Source organism: Fusarium falciforme, chromosome 8 (genome assembly GCF_026873545.1).
Source record: "Fusarium falciforme chromosome 8, complete sequence".
Classification (NCBI taxonomy): Eukaryota; Fungi; Ascomycota; class Sordariomycetes; order Hypocreales; family Nectriaceae; genus Fusarium; species Fusarium falciforme.
In genome coordinates this window covers 1,171,475-1,192,590 of record NC_070551.1, presented here as the reverse complement: position 1 = coordinate 1,192,590, position 21,116 = coordinate 1,171,475, and the positions used below count along the sequence as shown (strand labels likewise).

Sequence of the window (21,116 nt, the reverse complement as noted above, 5' to 3'; positions counted from 1 at the left end):
TACAATCTGAGGCGGCACCCTTATTAAAAGCAGAGTCATAGCATGGACGTGTTGGGTATCTCCAGATCATCCATTCCCTTGGGTGGCACATCTCCATCCTCATCCTGAGGTTATAACTTACCGACACTGCTTAACTTGATTTTTCCCCACCCCGTCACAACAATGTCTAATTCGTCTACCGATGCCCTCAAATGGCTCAAGCTTGATAAAGACGGTCAGTCCGACGTTTTCTACTCGAGCCTTGGTGCTATCGTGGCCAGCACCTTGCTGGCACTTCATCTCAATGTCCCACCTCCACGCCCGGAACCAAGCTCAGGCTTCTTCCTGAGGAGACTCTGGGAGGCTGAGATTGTATATCATCTCCGCTACCAGCTCTCCTGGGCCATAATGATGGTGATAGCCCCAGAGCTCCTTGTGGGCCTTGCATTTGGTGATTGGCGCGCTGCATCGCAAGGCATCTCCGTCTTCCGCGCACTCGGCCGCAAGAGCATCAAAGACTGGACAGTTGTGCATGCCAGCTTCGCCAATATGGGCGGCATTCGCTTCAAGATGACACACTGCGGGCAGGAAATACCGTGGACCACGATACCCAGCGACCTCGTGAGGTCATTGCAACCTTTCTGGGACCACATCTACACGCAGCAGAGGCCGCTTAACAGCGCACTGGAAAAGCTGCAGTCGTGGCAACTGGGATTGTTTGGCGAGGTCTCGGCTCTATTTCACACCGTGAAAAGATTCTCTCGGAAGCCTTTCAAAGGCAAAGGGCCAGAACAGACACGAGTGGACGGCTCCGAGGGTAGTACCGAGGCGGTAGAATTGGCCAGCATAGCATCGGAAGATGATGAGAACCTGACAATACAGGATGCTCACAATGCTACTCACGGAGACGATGAGTCAGAGGAACCTCAAGCTGGCCCCTCAACAGCTGATCGGACTTCGATCGACTTAGGACAAGTTAGTCTTCCGCTCCCACCAAGCCCGATTTCAGTTCCAGAGGAGGAAGAAACCCTTCAACCATCAATGTCAACCAGTGAGCCTATTATCCTATACCTCAATGCCACTCAAATTGTCGCCGCCCAATTATTCGGTATTCTCGATGACGTTCCGGACTTGACTACGGCTGCCATCGAAGACAGGAGCAAGACGAATGCACTGATGAAGGTGTCGTCCATAATCCCGCTCGTCTGGTTTGCGACCCGGGTTGTGGTGAAGAAGATAACAGGGAAAGTCATTTCACAGCTCGAACTTGCGTCTTTGACTTATATCCTCTGCTCGCTTCTCGCCTACGTGCTCTACTGGTCCAAGCCACAGGGCATCGAGCGGCCCATGGACTGCCTCGTGGAACCCTCTGGCACGGTACGCCCAGTGACTGACCAGGACCTGGAGATACTGGAGAAATTGGGCGGGACCTCTTTTCTTAGACGCAACTTTGTGCCCCCCTTTGGCATGGACGGCCGCTTGGTTCACCCTACACAACCTATCCCCACAGGGACATCCTTAACTGCCTTTGCTTCGTTCGGGAGCAAGCCCGCGGTTCTCTTTGCCGATGATGACTTTGCGGGAACTCTGGCTGGTGTCATATTTGGCGGCCTATACTTTCTTGGCTGGGACTCGAGTTCACTTTCGTCAATGGTGGAGCGAGCCGTTTGGAGGGTAGCGCTGATCGCAGTCACGGGCTCGTTGATACCCTATTCAGTCGCTAACGGGGTCTGCACAACGGTGTTCTGGGACTTGGTAGGTCCCAGAAGGCAGGGAAAGACGCACGTAATTCATTGTTTAACGCTCTATGGGCTATTGGGTGTATATGTTCTTGGCCGTTTATTTATGCTAGGCGGAATGCTTCGAGAGTTCTTTGTATAGGTGCTGCAGGAGGGTTCAAAGGCTGTGTCGAACAGGGAAAGCACAGGTGATATTGAGTTTCACTTCTCACAAGCGATTTTGGGCAGGGTAGGGGGCCGCTGGGGTCAAAATTGAATGAATGGCTGTGTCTATTTGGTAGATATCATTTTCCTCAACAACGCTTGCAGCGGGGGCTTTATCGGCTGGATATCCGATAAGAACTGCTTCATCCTGATGTCCTATCAGCTCAAGACCTTGACCCTTGAGGATACACTATCAACCTGCAGTTTGCCTCGGTTAACAGGGACATTCGGAAGATACGACACCCGTCGCTGATACTGCTACCACCTCCCTCCACTCCTGACATTGCAGAATCTCAACATGCACTGCACAATGACCTGCTGCTGTGACATAACCCCACGGGATACCCGGCATTCCTATCCAGTTACATAATGAATCAACAGTCCTGAACTAAAGAACAGGGAGCTGCAACGGATTCTTGGACAGCTCGTAGAGAACCCTACAAAACAGGCTTGCTTACCCGTGACAACTGCGTCACGCGCCTGCAACCGAAGCCGCCCTTCTCGGTCTCGACCTCTCACACATCACCAACCCGGGCCGTTATCACGCCCGCCATTCTCTCATCTACCTTCTATAAGTGGTACACACCCTCTCCGCGTCCGGTAGCGTATCCACCGTGTACCTGTGTCCTTTATCACTGCCGATCCGATAAGCTTGCCTGTACCCCGCGTTTTCTTCTCCCCTCCTAGTCCCCAACTGGCAATGTTAACCCGCAGGTGGTTTTCTCCAACTGTGACCAGATCCGGTCGTGTTTGGCGTGTGTCTTGCTCGCTGGTGTCACTGCCGTGTAATCGAGGGGGGAGTTTTGTGGAAGAGTTACGCATAAAGAAAAAGGAATCCCGCAACTTGGAGTTCCGAGATTGCTACTACGTCGATAATGTTGGTTCCGAATCATTTGCATTAAGCAATAGGCAACGGTAATCATGCTTGTCTTTTCCGAGACTCTTCATCCGGCTACGGTCAAGACGGTGCTTGCTCTGTCTTTCTGTCTTAGCGCTGTTGCATGCCTTGGCGTCCTCGCCCATACTCTTCTTCACAAGCGAAAGGCTCTCACTCAATACTCGCGATGGCCGTCGTCTCCTCCCCCAGAGCCGGTAAAGAGGACCTCTGAGGTGGATTACACCAAGGTGTTTCCGCCCTCGCAGCGACATATTCTGCAAGAGATCTCCTCCTCCTTCTCATCCAACAATGTAGACCTTTCTTTCAAGCCTCTTTTGAGGCTGGATGAGGACTATCGCACTGCCAGTCCCGCCAAGTACAACTTTACCGGCTTCAGCGTTAGCGAGATCAAGAAGCTCGGTGACTTTCCCGACTACGCAAAGCTCTCCGGCGTCCCTCTGCCTACGCCCCTGAAGAGCTTCAATGTCAAAACTGCACTGCCGAGGCCTTATCGTCCCTTCCGGTGGTCTTACCACCAAACAATGTGTAAGTAACAGTGGATCCAACTCGAACCCACCAGCAAGCTAACATTCGATAGCTTTCAAGAAACTAGACACGGACTTTTGGTTGGAAGTGGAGAATACCTATCCAGAGCGCATTCGTCAGCGTCAGGAACTTTACGCCAAGCATGGTAAAGACGTTTTGCAGGCGCTTCCGGGTTCTGAACTCGCAGTCAAGGAGCTCATGGAGATGATCATCCAGTTCCTCTGCGCACGATACCCACAGGCATTTGAACTCCACGGCAACACTTTTGTGAACCACATCCTTGGAAACAAGCAGGATCTGGACAAGATTGAGCCCCTGCATTTTATCCTCAACCACGTCCCCGAGGATTTCGCACTCACACTGCGGGATCCAGCAACGGGTCGATACACGTTCAGAGCCGGCGTCATTTGTTCTTCCGTTGGTTGGAAGCTGAGCCAGAAGATGGGACTTGGGTTGCCCGAGATTCATGCCCCGGTGCCTGACTATAAGGAGAAGATGGAGTTTAGCATGGATCGGTAAGCATAGCCCGATTCTACATGACCATTGGCTGACTCGTTTAGCTTCTTCACCAAAATGCCCGCCAACAGTCCCATCCAGCGAGGCTCGTGGGGTCTCGAGATTGGACAGCCCCTGTTTCTCCCCTCCGACCACCCCAACTTTAGCCACCGAGACTCACAGAACCCATCTCTGACCCCGGAAGATCTCCACCTACGGGTTGACTGGCAAACCCTCCGTAGACTACCTCTCTCCGGCGCCATCGTCTTCAACTTCAAAGCTCTCTTCACACCACTATCCGAATTCCGAGACGAGCCCTACATCCCATCCCTCGTCCTCAAGGTCCTCAACGAAGGAAAAGAGAACCTCATGAAGTATAAGGGCACATGGCACGTAGAACACGTGGCGAAGCCAACTTTGAAAGAGTGGGAGCGTGAGCAGATGGAGAAGGGTATGATTCCAAAGGATTGGGAGCCGCGCACTTTGGATGAGATGCCTTTCTTTCCCGGATGGGAGAGGAAATGGAACTTGGAATGATTTGATGAATGTGAAGCATAAGTAGCTTAGCGAAATTTACTCTGACGATGAACCTGATCTTGAAAACAATCTTCTCTTGCATGGTGTCAAACACTTGCAGTCCTTAGTCCTTCGTATCACGGCATCATGCCAGTACTAAGGAATAAAAGGACTGGACAAGACTCTCGGAACCCGTTCACCGAGACACAAAACAAGCAACATTTTCAGTACGAATAAGTAAATTATATTCAATCGAGAATGCGGTATTTAAAAACAACTAGAAAATTCATCATGCATCGCTCAATGCCTCGTAAACAGCCACATCTATCACTATTTTGATATTTACAGACACTCTCGACACAAACGCTACCCTCTACCACGGGTATTTCCTCACTTCATCTTCCTTCTCGAGCTTCAATCCCCTCGCCAACTGCTTCTCATGCTCCCTGTCCAGATACTCGAGCAGCACACCGCCATACTTCTCCTTGCCCTTGTAGTTAGACACCTTGTCGTCCCAGCTGCGCACGGCACTGGCCAAACGACCTGGTACGTAGTCTTCCTTTACAATATCGGTGACGGGATGGAAGTACGTGCGGATGGTAAAGACAATGGCACCTGTCTTGGGCAATCGGCGGAGAGACTGACGCTCAGAACGGAACATGTGATGCTCGATAGCCTTGTCCTTTTGGGCAGTGCTCCAGCTGACAACAGGATCATCCTCACTGCCGATACTCCAGCTCCAGGCAAGAGAGTCGTCAACTTGGAGGAAGTAGTTGTTGCGGCAGTAGACAGACTCGCACTTGAGGCGCTTGAAGAACTTGCACATGCCAGTCTCCAGCTTCTCCTTGAAATGCGGCACATCACCAGAGTAGTGAATATCCGAGAGCGACATGCCGTACTTGTCCGAAAGACGCCAGAAGCCCGCGAGGAGTACAGCACCAGCCATGAGGTAGTACTGTCCGTCAGGGCGCTCAATCATCAGGGCGAGATCGTCCTGCACGAGACGGGCGCAGATGGCCATGGGGTCTTCAGCCAGAGGACGCTCGACAACGTTGAAGTCTTCGCCAGACCACTTGTTCTTGATTCCAACAGGTGTTCGCTCGAAGAGGGTCGGGTATCGAGCGGGGAGGTACTCTGTGAGTTCCTGGAGGAGTTCGATGGCGGCGGGATAAGCGTCGGGGTGAGTAGCGACACACTTTTCACCACGCTCCTCGATACGAGCCTTCTTGTCGGCATGGTACTTTGGAAAGTCGCTATCCAGCTCTATCCACTCCTCTACAGGCACGGTACGCAGACCCATGGTGACCTGGTACTTGGGTCCGTAGCGGAATGCCCGATAGGGGAGAGGCTTGGTCTTTTCAATGGACCAGCCGGGATAGGGTTCAGGGATGGGAGTCTTGTAGTCGCTGGGTTCCCAGCCGGCAGAGACTTGGGGGAGGTCATTGTTGAGTTTGGGTTTGTGGGTTGAGAGGATGCCGAATATTTGGTAGGCGACGAAGGAGATGCCGGTCAAGATGCTGAGGACGACGATGGCCTCATGAGCACCGAAGGAGGATAGTGAGAGAACCATGGTGAATTACAATTGAAACCAGAAGAGGTGGATAGAGAAAAAGATGAGTTGATACTCAATGGACCACCATGTGAGTCTTGTAAGAGTTGAAAGGCTATCTGTGATACTATCAACCCCCAAGTGGTCAACACCCTCTATTTGAACTCGCACCTCTTCACCATCCAATACAACCAAACACCTCAATTGAACCCCCAAACTTTCCACTGGGGCAAAAAGCACTCCAAAGATCGGGATCATGTGCCGGGAGACAACAGCAGATTGCTCAAAGCGGCCATGTCTACCCCGCCATCTCGAGTTATCGGGGAACTTGTCCCAGATAGGAAAAAGAAGCCTATCACGGGTGGCGGGGCAGATGGTCAACACCGCGCCCGGATACGTTTGTCTGAAAGAGGTGAACGACGCGCGAGGGGATCGTTTTACGTGATTGAGAAAGATCAAGAGGGCGTTTTGAGTAAGTTTGTGAGAGATCAAAGCGGAGGCTGAGAGGGGGTGAGGAGGTTTGGGAGTTGTATATGAAGGAGAGATTGTTCCTCTTCGGACAACTTTTCAGTCAGACAAGACACAAACACCTTCTCTACAGTCCATCTACTTCAATTCATCCTCCAAGACATTCTTTCCAAGTCATCCTTTCAAACCATCTCCCAAACTCCTTCACACAAACTCCAAAATGGCCGCCTTCCAGCACTACGCCCAAGCCCAGACCAAGTACGAGGTCCCCCTCCTCGCCAACGAAAACGCCTTCCTCGGCGACGTCCACACGTCGGACAAGGACGCGACGAACCCCATCTCCGCCGGCTTCTTCCGCCTCAAGAAAGGCACCCCCCTGACCTACACGTACAAGTACGACGAGACAAAGATCATCCTCGAGGGCAACTTCACTCTTGAGGACGCCACGGGCCAAAAGGTCGACGCCAAGCCTGGTGATGTCTTCTTCATCCCCAAGGGTGCCACCATTACCTTCACCACGCCTGATGAGGGCTTGGCTTATTATACCGGTGCTCGCAAGTATATGGATGTTTGAGATGGATTAGAAAGGCAAAGGAAATTTGGGGCTACAGGATATAGATTCATGATGAAATGAAATAGAATTGCTCCCATAAAGCGTCCCGACCAATCTCAATAATACTCATACTCCATGCCGTGAATACCATACCCTCTTCGCCATATCCAAACCGATTCGCTAGCTATTTTTACATTTCACTCAAAACTTCATAAATTAACCAAACATTGACCGTAAATTCTTATCCTCCATAACATCCACCCAGTGTACCGTCGCCGACCCCGGCGCCTCATTGTCGTACGCATCCCAGATGGCCTTGATCAGCTCCCTAGCCATCACCACCGGCTTCGGCGGTAAAGTGTTCTCCAGCATGTTGAGTCTCCCGGTGATGAAATGCCGGGCGTTACTGATATCGAGCGACATGCGGGAGATGAGGTTCCCCGGAGGTGCCGACGCCGGCGACGTGCCCAGCGCCTCCATGGGGTCGCCGGGTAAGGCACCAAAGGGACCTGGCTGGAAGCCGGTGACGGGGCTGGCAGCTGTCTCGAATGAGAAGCCTGGAACGTCGAGGAGGGTCATGGTGTCGTAGCGGAGACCGGTGCTGGCTGTGATGTACAGCAGAGGCTGGATGACACGTGTTCCAGAGTTGGGCGGGATCTGTTCGAGGACGTTGACGAGTCGCAGGCTGAGGGGGATGATCCACTCCTCCCACGGGATGTGTCTGCTGTTTGCATGCGCAGAGTCCAGCGGTAACCGTAGGGCGACAAGGTCAGGGAAGGTCTGGTACAGTTGAAGCAATGCGGCCAGCTGGTAAGCCTCTGCGATCTGTGAAAAGTGAAGCGCAGGTGTGCGATAGTCTCCGGTCTCGGTGACTGACAAAGCAGCCGAAAACTCCAATCCTAGTAAACGCTCCTCCAGTCGTTGGGCTTCCTGAATCTCCTCCAGTGCTCGTTGAAAGTCCCGTTCCGTCTCCTTGGGCAGCTTGAGATGCCGACGGAAGCTCCGGCATAACCGTATCGACTGAGCAAAAAGCTGAGCAGCAAGTGGCGAGATGCCCGTCCACGGATGAGGTGAATTGTCGATATATCGCTCAGCTAATTGCATGTTTGGGTCAGTCCGGGGTCCGATGATGGAGTTGTCTGATTCGACGACAGCATCTGTCTCATCCTCGACAGCGGCGAGGAGCATCTCGCAGTATGCAAAACTCCTGTTGAAGAAGGAGAGCAACTCCAGGTCTTTTTCGGAATATGTTGAAAGACGACGGTTGAGGCGTTTTAGAATCATTTTTGCTTCTCGGAAGAAGGGTATACCAAGTTGCCTTGCATCCACCCAGCAGACGGTAGTACCCAAGCAGAATAACGAAAATAATAATCCAGAAGGAATCGTGTCGAGTGCTGTCCGGCAACTAACCTCCTTCGCCTCAGAAAGCACCGACCCTGTCGCCGCCTGCAGGAAATACATGGCAGACTGCCTCATGTTGGGCAACCGGGTCGACAAGAAGCCAGCAGACATGCTCTGCAGCGAGCTAAACACCGACTGAGAGGTCGTGCACAGCTCCAGGGCCAGCTTGCGGTTCAGGTTGGTCTCCGAGTCGAAGCCCGACCATGCCGTGCACACCTGCTCAAACCAGTTGCTGATGAGGAGCGACGACGTGTCGGCGATGAGGTTGACGGTTAGCGGTGTGCCCTCGAGGTACTGGCCGGCGGGAGGGACGAGGGCCTGAGAGGTCATTTCGACGGTTGGAGTCATGGCCGTCATGTCGCTGGTGTCGACCATGGGATTTGTCTGGGCAAAGAGGTCCGTTTCCGAGTCGGTGCAGGAACTGCTTGTCCAGCTAGCGTCGCCCAAGATGGATGAGCCATCCTCTGTCGCCAAGTCGTCTTGTTTCGAAGGCCCAGGAGCAGGATCTAGTATTGTCATGGGTACTGCTGTCGTAGACGTCTTGTCGGTTCGAACAGAAGAGCCTCTTCGCGAGGGTGTGGGTGAGGGGCCAGTCTGGATGTTGATGTCCATCTCGCCGGGCTGGTGTTTAAACGACCACTTGAACTCCTTCCAATACCCTCCACACTTGACACCTTTGCGAATACATCTTAAACACTCTGGTCTCGTCTCGTCGCATTTTGTCTTGCCGTGTTAGTCTTGCGATCGATATACCCACATCAGAGAGCCCTACATGTTTGGCCTTGCAGGTGGCACAGCCCGACCGCGACCGAGGATTAGGCCCATTCTTTGGCCTGGCCGAGGTGCGCTTGCAGCCGCTCTTCGTCGTAGACGTCTTTGTCTGCATGATGACCGTCTTTCGAATCTCGTATATCGGCAGTCTCAAGTCGTCGTGGCCGGCAGCATCCCGATCATGAACAATGACGGAGCGAAATCATCACGAGACGAGACGGGTCTGGCTCGTTCTTAAGGGATCGGACAGGGGGGCAAGGGTGTGTTTCCTGGTTGGTGCGTGGCAGCCTATCTCCGACGAGATAATGGGGGGGAGGGAAAACGCGGGGAAATGCATCATTATCTCAGCCACTGTGCGAAGCTAAACTGATAAGGAGCCTTGGAACTACGGTAAAAGAAAGATGCTGGTAGGCTCGGTCATCTCGGCAATTGGGTAGAAGAGACAAGCTAGTCATGCGCCCGAGATGTTGCAAACCTGGTGCCTCCATTGATTGCCACGATGTTGAGCCCGGTGACAAACAGAGGCTCTTGCTCGAGGACACAAGTGATACTAATAGAACTCAGATCGAGATACCCTCCCCCATGACAAGGGGAAACCCGTTGTCTGGTCCACTACGCGCCAAGGCAGGCCTCTCGGGAGTCAGATCCGTCATGGTGAGAAGTGGACTCTGGTGGAGCGCACTCCACAGCCAAGCAACAACGCCTGGTCCGCGCGGGATGAAAGATAAGAAGTATTTTAGAGGAAAAGAAGAGGATTCTAGATTTGCTGTGCTGTGAGCCATTCCGAAAGCCGAGCATTGGCATTGTGAGCGCCCGTCGTTATCCCTTATCCTTGGACATTGACCTCCGCAAAAAGACAAGCACCGACAACGGGGTCCGAGTTCTCTCCCCTTTTCCCGTCATGAATAATAACAAGGTCAGGCGCCTGAATCCCCTACGCCCCATAGGACGACAGGTGCAGTGCCGATGTGTCTTCAGAATGCGGGGTGCCACACCGGGATATGCATCACAATCCGCATCCTCCACCCACTCAGAGTCCTCCAAATTCCCAGATCGACATCTGTTGTTCTCCCCGTGGCTTTTTTTCTTTACCCCAGGAATTTGAGACAGTTCCCCGGATCAAGCTATTACAAACGGAAACCTAGACGAGGCCATCTACCGGGGTTGTTGGTCCACCCAGTAATGCAGAGCGTGGTTGAGTCTGGGGAAGTTCTTAAGAGTGTCTAGTAGGTGGATAAAAGAGGAGACCATCTCTTCTTTCTGGACGGGTTGATGCATTCTCTTTCATCTGCACTCAACCGGAGCGGCATCTTGTCCTTCCATCCGATGTCATCTCTGGGGTCGCACGCCGCATCCTTTCATGAGGCTAGCAAGTCATGCCACTTCCCGGATTGCGACAGTGACATTTCCGGGCGGTGAGAAGTCTCATCAAACTCACAGCAAAGCAGTCAAGTCTTGCCACCCCAGCTACAGATGACTGTCAGCACCTTTATTATTGCCCAATCTTAAGCCCTTACCATTAGCCAACTCGTGTTATTAGTCTGCGTCCGTATTTTCTAACACTCGGACAGTGAATTGTTTCCATTTGCTTCCTCTTCTTCTCCCACAGCCCCCCATTTTGACAGGGGTCGGATAAGGACCCTGCGACAGTATCTTACAAGTCATATTTGAACCTCGACGTATCTATCAGTATAGATATGCATCTGTATTCCCCATACTTCAGGGATAGGATTTTTGTAACAGGCAGGCCAGATGCCTCGGGTGCTATGAAACGTCGAATATGAGCTTCTTCTAGCTGTAACCCCTCTTGTCGACATTTTGAGCCTCACACTGCACCCTCAGGAGCATGTGAGAAGGGTCTACTAACCAGGATACTACCTGGACCAGGTTCCTTATTATCAGTAACGGAAAAGGGGACATGCCTCTCTTGGCCAGTTCGAAACCATGCGATCTTCTTTATGGCTCGGCATACCAGGCCACAGCACTACCCACCGCCTGGGTAGCAACGCCTAAATGAATGCTCGGAAGGCCCAACGCTTGACCAACAGTGCATCTTACGCAGCAGCATATACTACAGCAAAGTATCTTGTCTATCTCTATGTCTAATGCTCCTCATCCCAAAGAATCACCCACTGATGCTCCATCTACAGTCTAGCTCTATTCTCCTCCGTCTCCTCAGCCTCAGCCTTCGCATTCGACCTCTCCCACATGGCCTTGCGCGAATCCGACCCCTCGTTGAAAGCACGGAACCACTCCCTCTTGAACGGCGGCAGCTTGCGTCCAACCCCTGGCTCACCCTCGCCGGCCAGCTCGCGCACCTTGTCAAAGTAATCCTCAAAGTCGGGGTACACGACCGAGAACTTGGGTCCGTCGCCGTGTGTCTTTATTCGTTCGGTTTCCCATTCTTGCATTTCTTCCACGGAGGGGAGGGTTGCTCGACCTGCGAGGAGACGGGCTGCGTAGACGGCTTGCCATTCAAAGATCTTGAAGGTGAGACCAGCACCTACAGCGCCGACAAAGAGAAGAGTAGGGTCCTGGTTCCACACGACATGCTGGTAGATTCCAGGGACTCTGTTGTTGCGTACCGGCACAGAAGGGAGGAAAGGGAGAGTCCAGCTATAACCTGTCCCAAAGATGATGTGGTCGACGTCTAGGATCGAGGTGCCGTCAATGAGATGCACCGTTCGACCAGTGACTTTTGAGATAGAGGGATGCTTCTTGATCTTGGGGTGTGAAAAGGCTCCGTCGCCAAAGTAGACATTCACCGTGTGTCCAATGGTGATGCTGTGAACCGGCGACTTGGCTGTACCAACAAGATCAACAGCGATGTCCGCCGCCGAGACAGATGCCCCGACTGTCACAACTCGCTTAACCAAACTGTCAGCTATTTCCACTTCGTGGGAAACTGTAGGGACTCACTTTGCCCTTGAAGTAATCTCGTCCTCGAAAGTGTTTGCTATGCAAAACACTCCCGGGACGAGACTTCTCAAACTGATCCAACCCATCTATCGGGGGGATATACGGTACCCAGTAATGTCCGCTGGCGACAACCACAGCGTCGAACCATTCAGTCCACCAGTAATCCTTCTCGTTACCCTCCTTTCGCAGAACAACCTTCCACTCGTCGCCGACCTTTTCGACATGTTCCACAGTAGTGCTGTAAGAAACAAGATCCTCATAATTGTTACGCTGCAAAAGCCCAGCGATGTAATCTCGGATAACCTTCCAAGTCCGAAAGGGTGTGTCAGGACCATGGATCCCAATTGACCACTCACTACGGATCTCGGGGATGGACTCCTGAGTAAACTCCATCGTCACACTTGCGACGTTGGTTTCGAGATACGGATAAATGGAGGACTCTTCATATCGCGGCTGACTAGACTTGGGCGCATAGGCCGGAAGCTTCTCGGGAATTGCTAGAGGCGCATCTGCAGTGCGGTCTGCCAATTGCGACAGGTTGGAGATTGTTGGGGGTTGAGACTTGTCACCGATCCTGGGACTGTTAGTAATTGCATCATAGTCTGATGAAGGCAATTGTCAATGGAAGTGGGATCTTTACCAGCAGCCTCCGGGACCTTCGCGACGTTCAAATACTCGGATGAGATCGAATGTTTTTTCTTGAGCCAAGGCATCAACAGCGATGGCGCCCGCGGGACCAGCGCCTATGACTGCCACGCGCTTAACCGGAGGGATCGACATAGTGTCAATTGAAAGCCGACAATGAAGGAGCACACAAAAGACAAACTAGTCAGCTCAAAGCTCTTCTCAACCAGCACAAACAAAGAGTTGACAGAGGCAGAGTCCAACTTCCAAGACTCTTCGGGGCATTAACCACCGCCCTTTTCTCCACCCGCCGGCTCAGCGGCAGCCAGTTAACTCGGCGTGTGGGTGGGGATATGGTTGCGATGCCTTCGATTGTGCTTCGATTGTGCTTTATCACGCCATCGCTAAACCCGCGGAAAAGCACGCTTTTTATATATGGGACGATATATGGAGCTGCGGTGAGGGCAAGTCGACTTGTCTTTGACTTGTGGCTTGGCTTGAAGGGCCGAATATGGTACTTTGTCGGAGCTTTATTACTATTTGACAACCATGTCTATCCGACAGACTGACACATTTGTAACCTATTCAACAAGAAATCGACGCGATGTAGCTCATTGGGCGACCTACCGGGATCCATGACCAGCCAATGGCCTCAAGTACACGGTCCTCCAAACCATCTGTTACAGATATTTGAGTTGTCAAAGATGTCGCATCAATTGCGGTTGATTCGTCGTCCACGATAAGCTTTGCGAAGTACTCTGATGACGGTAGGCTCGCCGTTGTCAGAACGTCCAAGCGGAACAGACATGGGATGGGTAGGACGAGGTGACAGTCCACTATCCCCATTACTACGACACTCCAAAGGTACAAGAACTAATTTGAACATTATATTAATCGCAGGGAAGTATCCAAATGCATATCCCGCTAAATCGCTTCGTGTATGTATACTCCAAACTCCAGCCGTATCCCATCGAGGAATACGTTCAAAACTCCTTGTAACGCCTTGCAACAATATCAAACCAACCCTCGCCAGCTTTTGTACCTCCTGTTCACCACTAGACCACAGCTCCGTATCGCACAGAAGCCCGCGACGACGGTGGAACGACCGACTGCTCGGGTCCGCAGCGCTCCAGCTCCCTCAGCCAGGCATTCATTCTCGCTTTCTTGTCGTCCTCGAGGCTTCGGTGGTCAAGCGCGTTCCACTCGTCTTCGCTCAGACTCCAGAGCGTCAAGTGTTCGAGGATAGCCATGACGGCGGATATAACGATGACGGCGACGGGGTTTCCCCAGTCGGCAGACCACGCGGCGTAGAAAATGAGGACAAACGCGTCCAGCGCGTCGCTCAGGAGGTTCACCACAAGGGCGCGCGTCACCTCGCGACGAGCAGTCGGATCCGAAGGCCTATCGGCAGTATAGAGGAAACCGGCGAGGAGCACATCGCGCACGCCAATCAAACTAGCAAGCATGTATGCGCTTCCATCCGGGGGGATGTCGAGGGCCCAGAGACCGAAGCGCGGGTAGGCTATGAGGGAGAGACCGCGCAAGAGACGGACGAGCGAAAAGGTGGCGATGGCGAGGCGCTGGACATTGTTTGCGACCGAGGGAGGAGGATCGGGCGATTGCCTCGCAAAGAGAGGAGTGGCGATGGCGGTGGGAGTGGAGATGGGGAGCAGAGGGGTCGTCGAGTCGGCGGGCATGACCTTTAGTCTATCAAGAAGGGACTATCGTCGAAGAAGAAACTGTGAGCGTCTGACACGGGGGACAGAGGAGGGGACGAGGCCGGCGTGTCTGGACTCTCGGCGAGCTCGAATTTATCTCGAGACTGGATGAGGTATGTGATGAGGAGAAGAGAGATGGGGACGGTGAAGAGAAAGGGCACGACAGCGGCGAGCAGCGTTATCAAGGCGGCGGCCATGATGATCCATCAGCTAGTTATAGGCTAAGGACTGTAACGTCGAGCTTTCACACACACAAAAGCAATGAGAAAAAAATAGGGCTCACGCGTTTCCCCACAGACCAGGAATCGTCATGGGATGGTCATGCTGAGACGGGCATGGTGGCGCCGATTTGTGAGGGTGTCATGGACCCCGGGCCACCTCCATAATCGTCCAAGCTTCTTCTTCTGATCAGGATCTCGATGGCGCTAGGGGACGGCAGCTATGGGTGACGAGTCGGTGAGCGGCAGTTCTACTGTAACACAAGAGACTCTGTTCATCACTTTGACTTCTGTCATGAATTGTTAAAGATTACAGTACTGTATTTCGGTGGCGAGTCATGTCCCAGTCACCTCCTTCTGTCTCGCAGCGAACTGGTGGAGGTCCAACCTCTCACCACTCGCATCCCCATCTGCGCATCATCCCACACACGCAGCCTTGGCCTGGTCTGCTTTTTTCGCTTACCCGAAAAATCCAGAACCAGTCGTCTCCTTCCCGTGGGTGATCCCCATGTCGTGCACACACACACACTGCGACGCTACCTCGCAGCGAGAGATAAGAAAAAGGCTCCTCTTGTGGGGGTCCCAGTCTATTTAAACAGTCCACATGACAACTCAAGCTTTCACGGTCTAGCTGCTTCTTTGCTTAGCTTTTACAGCTTTGCAGATTCAATTGCCGTCTTGGGATTGTCGAGCTTCTATCTCTTGGCACTAGGACGTGATGGTGTGCCAGCTTCTTACGGCTGCGTGCATCTCCATCACAATGTTTGCATCTTGGCAATCACAATGGTCATTTCCCCATGCTTCGAGTTGCATTGTTGTAGCCACCATCTCGAGGGCTCTTTGAGGCTCTTGCTTATTCTGGGACAGACCATATCGACCGGCACGTCGTAGCCGGATCCTTGATCTCCCCGCCCCCATGGCGATATCGGACATGGGTGCTGGTGAGGCTATCACGGCTATATCTGCAGTCTGGCTTGTTTACCAAGGTGGACGAGCATCACGCTGAACAGCCTCTTTCCAGATCCAATCCACCAGTATCATGTTCCACAATGTGAAGCTCCCTCCCTGCTTGACTCCGCGGAAGTTCAATTTAAGCTTCACTTCCATAACCGAGGCAAACATCCATCCACTACCGAGGGCGTATGCGATGCCTATTGGCTTCCATCGACGACCCCATACTAACGCCTTGAATCCATTCCACGGGGAGCTCGCAGTCTGCGGCTCAGCCATCTAATAGGTGCCCGGCCCGAGATGATCGGGGACTTGTTGAGATCTTCATAGGTGGGAAGTTTTGTGGCTGTAGTCTTTATTCTCCATCTACGCGACATTAAATGGCGTCCCGAGGTCTTGGTCGTGATGGGGTGGTAGAGAGGGTCGTAGATCTTGGCACTGTAGATCCGCTCATCATCTTAATTCAAGCAACATTTGAGGCTATCTTTATCCGCAAGGCCGGTGGGGTCAAGGTTTCTGGCGTGGTGGAGATGTCCTCTCGGGGATATATGCCATGACGACTTACACCTGCTGATATAGGTGTCTTGGAGGATAAACTGTGGATGGTGTTTGCAGGATGAAAAGGGCTGACCAACAGAGAAAGACCTCGTCTCAATTGCATGCTCTCTCTATTGGTGATCAGAGTGCTCAACAGGACGAGGCCACTACAGCAGTCTTGTACCTTTATGCAGCTAATTAATTACAATTGCTTCGTGGTTCCAACCACGTCTTCTTGGCTGCTTCTCCTACATCACCAACAAAGCTTTTCCGTCCAGCAGCAGATGAATGTCTCAGCAACCCCCCCATCACGCAACCGCACCCAACAACCAATCGCAGCCATCACCAAGACCAAACCTCTACAACCAAGAGGCTCGAGCGCAAAGAAACGTCAATCCCAAGGAGTCAACAATCTCAGAGACTTGAGATGAACACGCCCTCCAGGCTTGTATGCCCCAGTAGATCCCCCTCAACGCCCTACCGAGTCCGAGGCCCCGGGGAACGAAGACCCAAACTATCGAACAGAAAGCCTCGTTCATCACACCTGGGTTAGGCACGCGACATCCCGTCCCCCTCACTCGCTGTCATGATGCGCCATGCCGTCCCGACTGGCATTAAAGCCCCAGGCCCAGACTCTTGGGTTCGTTCCTCTCAAGGTTTTTCCGTCACAAGCTTTCTTGGAACGCCATCGACTTGGCAGGTTTGCTGTCAATCATGGCTGGCAAATGGCAAATCTTTTCCGTTAGGTGGTTTACATATTAGTGGCATCTTCTGTGCCTTTTTTTTGCTTCTTTGTCTCAATTCTCACACGCACATTTCTTGTTTCCTCTTCTCCCTTGCCTCAGTAACCTGTCACATTTCTGCACCAGGATAATCTAAGAGGGGATACTCTGTATACCTGGCTGGTTCTTGCGTCTGCGCCCCACTGGTCAACTGAGGTTTCACTTCTCCTCATAGGGGACCTCCTCCTCTCGCAGACATTGCATGTTTGTCTCGTGATTCTCCTCTCTCTCTTTATCTGGAACGTCCCGCTCGTCATTGAACCTGCGGCGCGTCGGTGAGAGTTACAATTGACGACGCAACATACGTCTTATAATGGGCACTTCAGACAAACGAACAAGCCCCAGGGCGAGTCCAAAGGGGAGCCCAAAGGGGAGTCCGCGAATACAAGATAGCCCGGATGATGTCAATGATCCAGGTATGGTAGCACAAAGCAGAGACCTAGAGGGGGGTTGGCTGCCACGAGGGGTACACACTCTTATAATAGAAACTAATCCTCATAGAACAAGCACAACAACAACAAGAACCCCTCCCCCAAAACCAAGGCCTCCTCCACGGAAACGCCCTAATCGAGGCCGGCGGCAGCGACGAAGACGGCGAATTCTCAGCCAGCGACTTTGACGCCGACTCGATAGCCGGTGACTCTGACTCTACCTCGATCGGCTCGAGCATCTACGAGCACAGCTTTCAAAACGGTCGTCGGTATCACCGCTATCGCCATGGGAGGTACCCGCTGCCAAATGACGAGGCGGAGCAGAATAGGGAGGATATGCTGCATGCCATGATGTTGGAGGCTACGGATGGGAGATTGTGCTACGCTCCTATTGGGAAGAATCCGCAAAAGATTGCTGATTTAGGGACGGGGACTGGAATATGGGCTATTGAGAGTATGTGGACTGGCTGTTTTGATAGAGGAGCTTGCTAACACCCTCATAGTGGGAGACAAGTATCCAAGTGCAGAGGTGCTAGGTCTCGATCTCAGCCCAATTCAGCCTTGCTGGGTACCTCCAAACGTCAAGTAAGTCACGGTAGAATGAGTGCAATTATGTCGCTAACTCTATCCAGATTCTTGATCGACGACGTTGAAGATGAGTGGCTCAACGGTGACGACTTTGACTTTGTCCACCTCCGCAACATGATCCCTATTCTGAAATCCCCAGTGCTTCTCCTCAAGCAAGCATACGCGTGTGTATCCCATCTCACCTCGTCTTACCGGTCCTTCTTCTAACTCTCATCAGAAACATGAAGCCCGGAGCTTGGGTGGAACTCCAAGACGTCGACGGCCAAGTACACACCGACGACGACACCATCCCCGAGGACTGGCCCCTTAAACGGTTCACAGAGTACCTCGTCCAGGCCTTTGCTCAGTTCGAAACCAATGCGCATGCTGCTGTATTTGGAGGCCAGTACCTCGCCGAGGCAGGTTTCGTCAACATCCAACACAACTACATCAAGCTTCCCTACGGCACATGGCCCAAAGACAAGTAAGCAAGCCCCCTATTCTGTCAACAACAAAAATACTAACACCGGATAGGGTCATGCGCCTGGTAGGGATGTACTATCGTACTGCCTGCGAAGAATTCTTCCCTGCAGTAGGAGCCCTCCACTTCCCCAAGATGGGCTGGGAAAAGAACGAGATGGAGATCTTCTTTGCCGAGTGCCGCAAGTCGATGAGAGACCCTAGAGTACATGCCTACGGGAAAATGCATTTCTGGAGCGGTCAGAAGCCTCTCGACGCTGAGTAGATTTACAGATGGGTGGAATTCGTCAAAGAGCGTGCTTTGAGTAAAAAGACGGCAGCGTTGTAGACAACAACACTACGCACTATGTGCTTTATGAATCATGGCTATCAGATACCAAACTTGTTAATCACCAAACTCCTAAACTTTTTTTGATACACCGTCTAGTCAATCCTTTATATTACCGCCCCTTTCACCTCCGCCCCTTCTTGACCTTCTTGCTCCTCGGTTCCTCACCGTCATCCGCACCCCTCCTCTTCTTCCTACTCTCCTCAAGCAACTGTTGCATACCCTCTGTAGCCTTGAACTTGGGGTTCGAAGGATCAATGGCGTACTCGTGGCTCTCAAACACAGCCTTGAAACGGTCATCTGTAACGTCCATCTTGAAGTCCTCCTGCAGACCACCGCGCGACTGTTTAGCCTCGGCGCGCTTCTTGGCCTTGCCCTTCTTCTTCTTGTTCTTCTCGGCCTTGATGATCTCGTTCATGTCGAAGTGGTCCAGGTGCGCAACCTGATTATCGTCTGCGTCCTCGGCCATGACCTTTTCTAGCTGTGACTTTTGGGCCTTGGACTCGGCTTCAGCGGCCTCACGGGCTTGACGCTTCTTGAGACGCTCTTCCTTGCGGATGGAAGTCTTTGATACAGGTGCAGGGTCATCAGCAGTGGTGAAGAAAGGATCGTCGAAACCAAGGTCCTCTGTCTCAGCGGCTAGCGCATCTACAACCTCCTCGTCCGATGCGTCAGGGTCACGACCTTCTCGCTTGGCCCGGGCCTTTTCGCGCTTCTTCTCCTTTCGCTCCTTTTCCTTTCGCTTGTACTTTTCGATTGTTGTCTCCTCCGCAGCCTCCTTCTTGGGGGCGGATTCTGTGAGGGCAGGCGTGAAGGTGATTTCCATGTCACCCACAGGTCCATTCTTGGAAGCCTTGGTAGGTTCCTCAGACAAGCCCAGGGCTGCTCGCATCTTTCGACGCGCCAACTCCTTCTTGGAGAGCTTGGGTTCATCCTCTGCCGCTTCCTCTTCCTCGGCAACCTCCTCCTCCACGTCATCCTCATCTTCGCTATCGCTAGCCAGATAGGCCTTGAGGTCATTCTCCTCAATCTCGCCGCGCTTACCAGTGAAAGCGCGGTTGATGGACTCCTTGCGCGAGACCTCCTCTGGGTGCATGTCCCAAGTGAGCTTCACCTTGGAGCTCTGCAGGGCATTGGTGACAAACTCAATGGGGGTATAAGAGTCGGGCATCTTGTCGCATTCATCTCGGGGCTCGTCATCGAAGGTGACGTCGTCGGGGACGAACCGCAGGTCGAGGAAATTGGAGGAAGACTGGTACTCTCGTCCATCGACAGCCTCATACAGCTTCTGCGCGACCGATGGGCTCGAACAAATCATGACGGCGTAGTAGTACCGTAGACGATCGAGCTGGTAGGATCGGAGCGCATCGCTGTCAAAGTCCTGGTCGTCGCCCTCCTGAAGCAGGGCCTTCTTGATCTTCTCATCTCCATCCTCACTCTCCTCGTCACTGTCCTCATCAGAATCCTCATCCGAGTTGTCCCCCTTCGAGTCCTTGAACAACGCCTTCGGGGGTCCCTCAACTTCCTCCTGTTGCATGCGCTCCTTGCCAAACTCGCTGGGGTAGACTGAAATCTTCTCAATGCTACCACCACTCTCTGGGAGGAAACTGTTGAAAAGAGCCATCAAGTCGGTAGACTTGACGTGATCCCAGTCAAGGTTGACAATGGCGATTCGTTTCGTCACCTCTCCAGCCTCAACCTCGTTCTGCTCATCCTGGAAGCGCTGCATGTCACCCTCAGCGTCAACTTGCGCGCCACCCTCCTCTTCATCAGAATCAGACTCATCGTTAGAGTCAGAATCCGACTCAGAAGAAGAGAAGCCGCCGCCACGCGCAGGGTCGTATTTCTCATGCGCCTTTCGCAGCTCCCTCTGAACCACCTCGTCGTCGTCAACCTCAATGTCCTCCTCCTTCTCCTCCTCGTCCTCATCCTCATCTTCCTGACGGTATAGCCTCTGAAGAGCCTTCTTCTTGGAATCCGACTTTACTTTTCGGCCGTATCGATCAACTTTGGCGGTGGCAGTAAACTCGTTGTCCGTGAGCATGTGCGCGAATCGCTTGTCGATTGTCGTCTTGGTCTGCTTCTTCGATGGCAGCCGAAATCGGGGATCGGTTTCAAAATCGGCGAATCGCGCATCGGCGATCCGGCTGGCGGACGAGCCGCCCTTCTTCTTTGAGTTCTTCATGTTGGCGTGCGACGTGAAAGAATTGAGCTGCGATTTTGCGATGCTTGATGGAGGGGCAGAAAACGCATAATTTTTTGGCGGTCAACTTTTCTGCCCAAGGCGGTGAGCCCCTGTAAGTCGGGTCCACAGACGAACGTCAAGGCACCTGGAGCCATCACGAAAAGACATCCAATCCCTGTAACAGAGGCGATGGAGTTATTCTCCAGCTATAATGATCCAGGTTTCCAGTATATGCTCAAGAACTCATTGCTACAAACGAAAGAGGTATCTAGATGTCC

General features: G+C 52.6%; 8 protein-coding genes across 8 annotated transcripts; 3 read left to right on the top strand and 5 right to left on the bottom strand.

Moving 5' to 3' along the window:
• Positions 1–2,843: 2,843 nt before the first annotated feature.
• Positions 2,844–4,377, top strand: NCS54_01020400 (Hypothetical protein; the record flags this gene model as incomplete). The annotated part of the gene is made up of 3 exons (XM_053155521.1): positions 2,844–3,345; positions 3,398–3,860; positions 3,906–4,377. The coding sequence occupies 3 exons, from the start codon at positions 2,844–2,846 to the stop codon at positions 4,375–4,377; spliced, it is 1,437 nt and encodes a 478-aa protein (XP_053011496.1).
• A 352-nt stretch (positions 4,378–4,729) lies between these two features.
• Positions 4,730–5,926, bottom strand: NCS54_01020300 (Hypothetical protein; the record flags this gene model as incomplete). The annotated part of the gene is made up of 1 exon (XM_053155520.1): positions 4,730–5,926. The coding sequence occupies one exon, from the start codon at positions 5,924–5,926 to the stop codon at positions 4,730–4,732; it is 1,197 nt and encodes a 398-aa protein (XP_053011495.1).
• Positions 5,927–6,593: 667 nt separating this feature from the next.
• Positions 6,594–6,947, top strand: NCS54_01020200 (Hypothetical protein; the record flags this gene model as incomplete). The annotated part of the gene is made up of 1 exon (XM_053155519.1): positions 6,594–6,947. The coding sequence occupies one exon, from the start codon at positions 6,594–6,596 to the stop codon at positions 6,945–6,947; it is 354 nt and encodes a 117-aa protein (XP_053011494.1).
• Positions 6,948–7,142: 195 nt separating this feature from the next.
• NCS54_01020100 (Zn(2)-C6 fungal-type domain-containing protein) lies at positions 7,143–9,213 on the bottom strand (the record flags this gene model as incomplete). Its single annotated transcript, XM_053155518.1, has 2 exons — positions 7,143–9,050; positions 9,100–9,213. 2 exons carry the CDS (start codon positions 9,211–9,213, stop codon positions 7,143–7,145), a joined length of 2,022 nt encoding a protein of 673 aa, XP_053011493.1.
• Positions 9,214–11,242: 2,029 nt separating this feature from the next.
• Positions 11,243–12,797, bottom strand: NCS54_01020000 (Hypothetical protein; the record flags this gene model as incomplete). The annotated part of the gene is made up of 3 exons (XM_053155517.1): positions 11,243–11,965; positions 12,018–12,591; positions 12,658–12,797. 3 exons carry the CDS (start codon positions 12,795–12,797, stop codon positions 11,243–11,245), a joined length of 1,437 nt encoding a protein of 478 aa, XP_053011492.1.
• Positions 12,798–13,696: 899 nt separating this feature from the next.
• On the bottom strand, positions 13,697–14,556 carry NCS54_01019900 (Hypothetical protein; the record flags this gene model as incomplete). Its single annotated transcript, XM_053155516.1, has 2 exons — positions 13,697–14,348; positions 14,396–14,556. The coding sequence occupies 2 exons, from the start codon at positions 14,554–14,556 to the stop codon at positions 13,697–13,699; spliced, it is 813 nt and encodes a 270-aa protein (XP_053011491.1).
• A 2,604-nt stretch (positions 14,557–17,160) lies between these two features.
• On the top strand, positions 17,161–18,590 carry NCS54_01019800 (Hypothetical protein; the record flags this gene model as incomplete). Its single annotated transcript, XM_053155515.1, has 6 exons — positions 17,161–17,263; positions 17,349–17,732; positions 17,782–17,863; positions 17,911–18,030; positions 18,084–18,329; positions 18,380–18,590. The coding sequence occupies 6 exons, from the start codon at positions 17,161–17,163 to the stop codon at positions 18,588–18,590; spliced, it is 1,146 nt and encodes a 381-aa protein (XP_053011490.1).
• Positions 18,591–18,777: 187 nt separating this feature from the next.
• On the bottom strand, positions 18,778–20,856 carry NCS54_01019700 (Hypothetical protein; the record flags this gene model as incomplete). The annotated part of the gene is made up of 1 exon (XM_053155514.1): positions 18,778–20,856. Exon 1 carries the CDS (start codon positions 20,836–20,838, stop codon positions 18,778–18,780), a length of 2,061 nt encoding a protein of 686 aa, XP_053011489.1. The 5' UTR covers positions 20,839–20,856.
• Between the last annotated feature and the right edge of the window lie 260 nt (positions 20,857–21,116).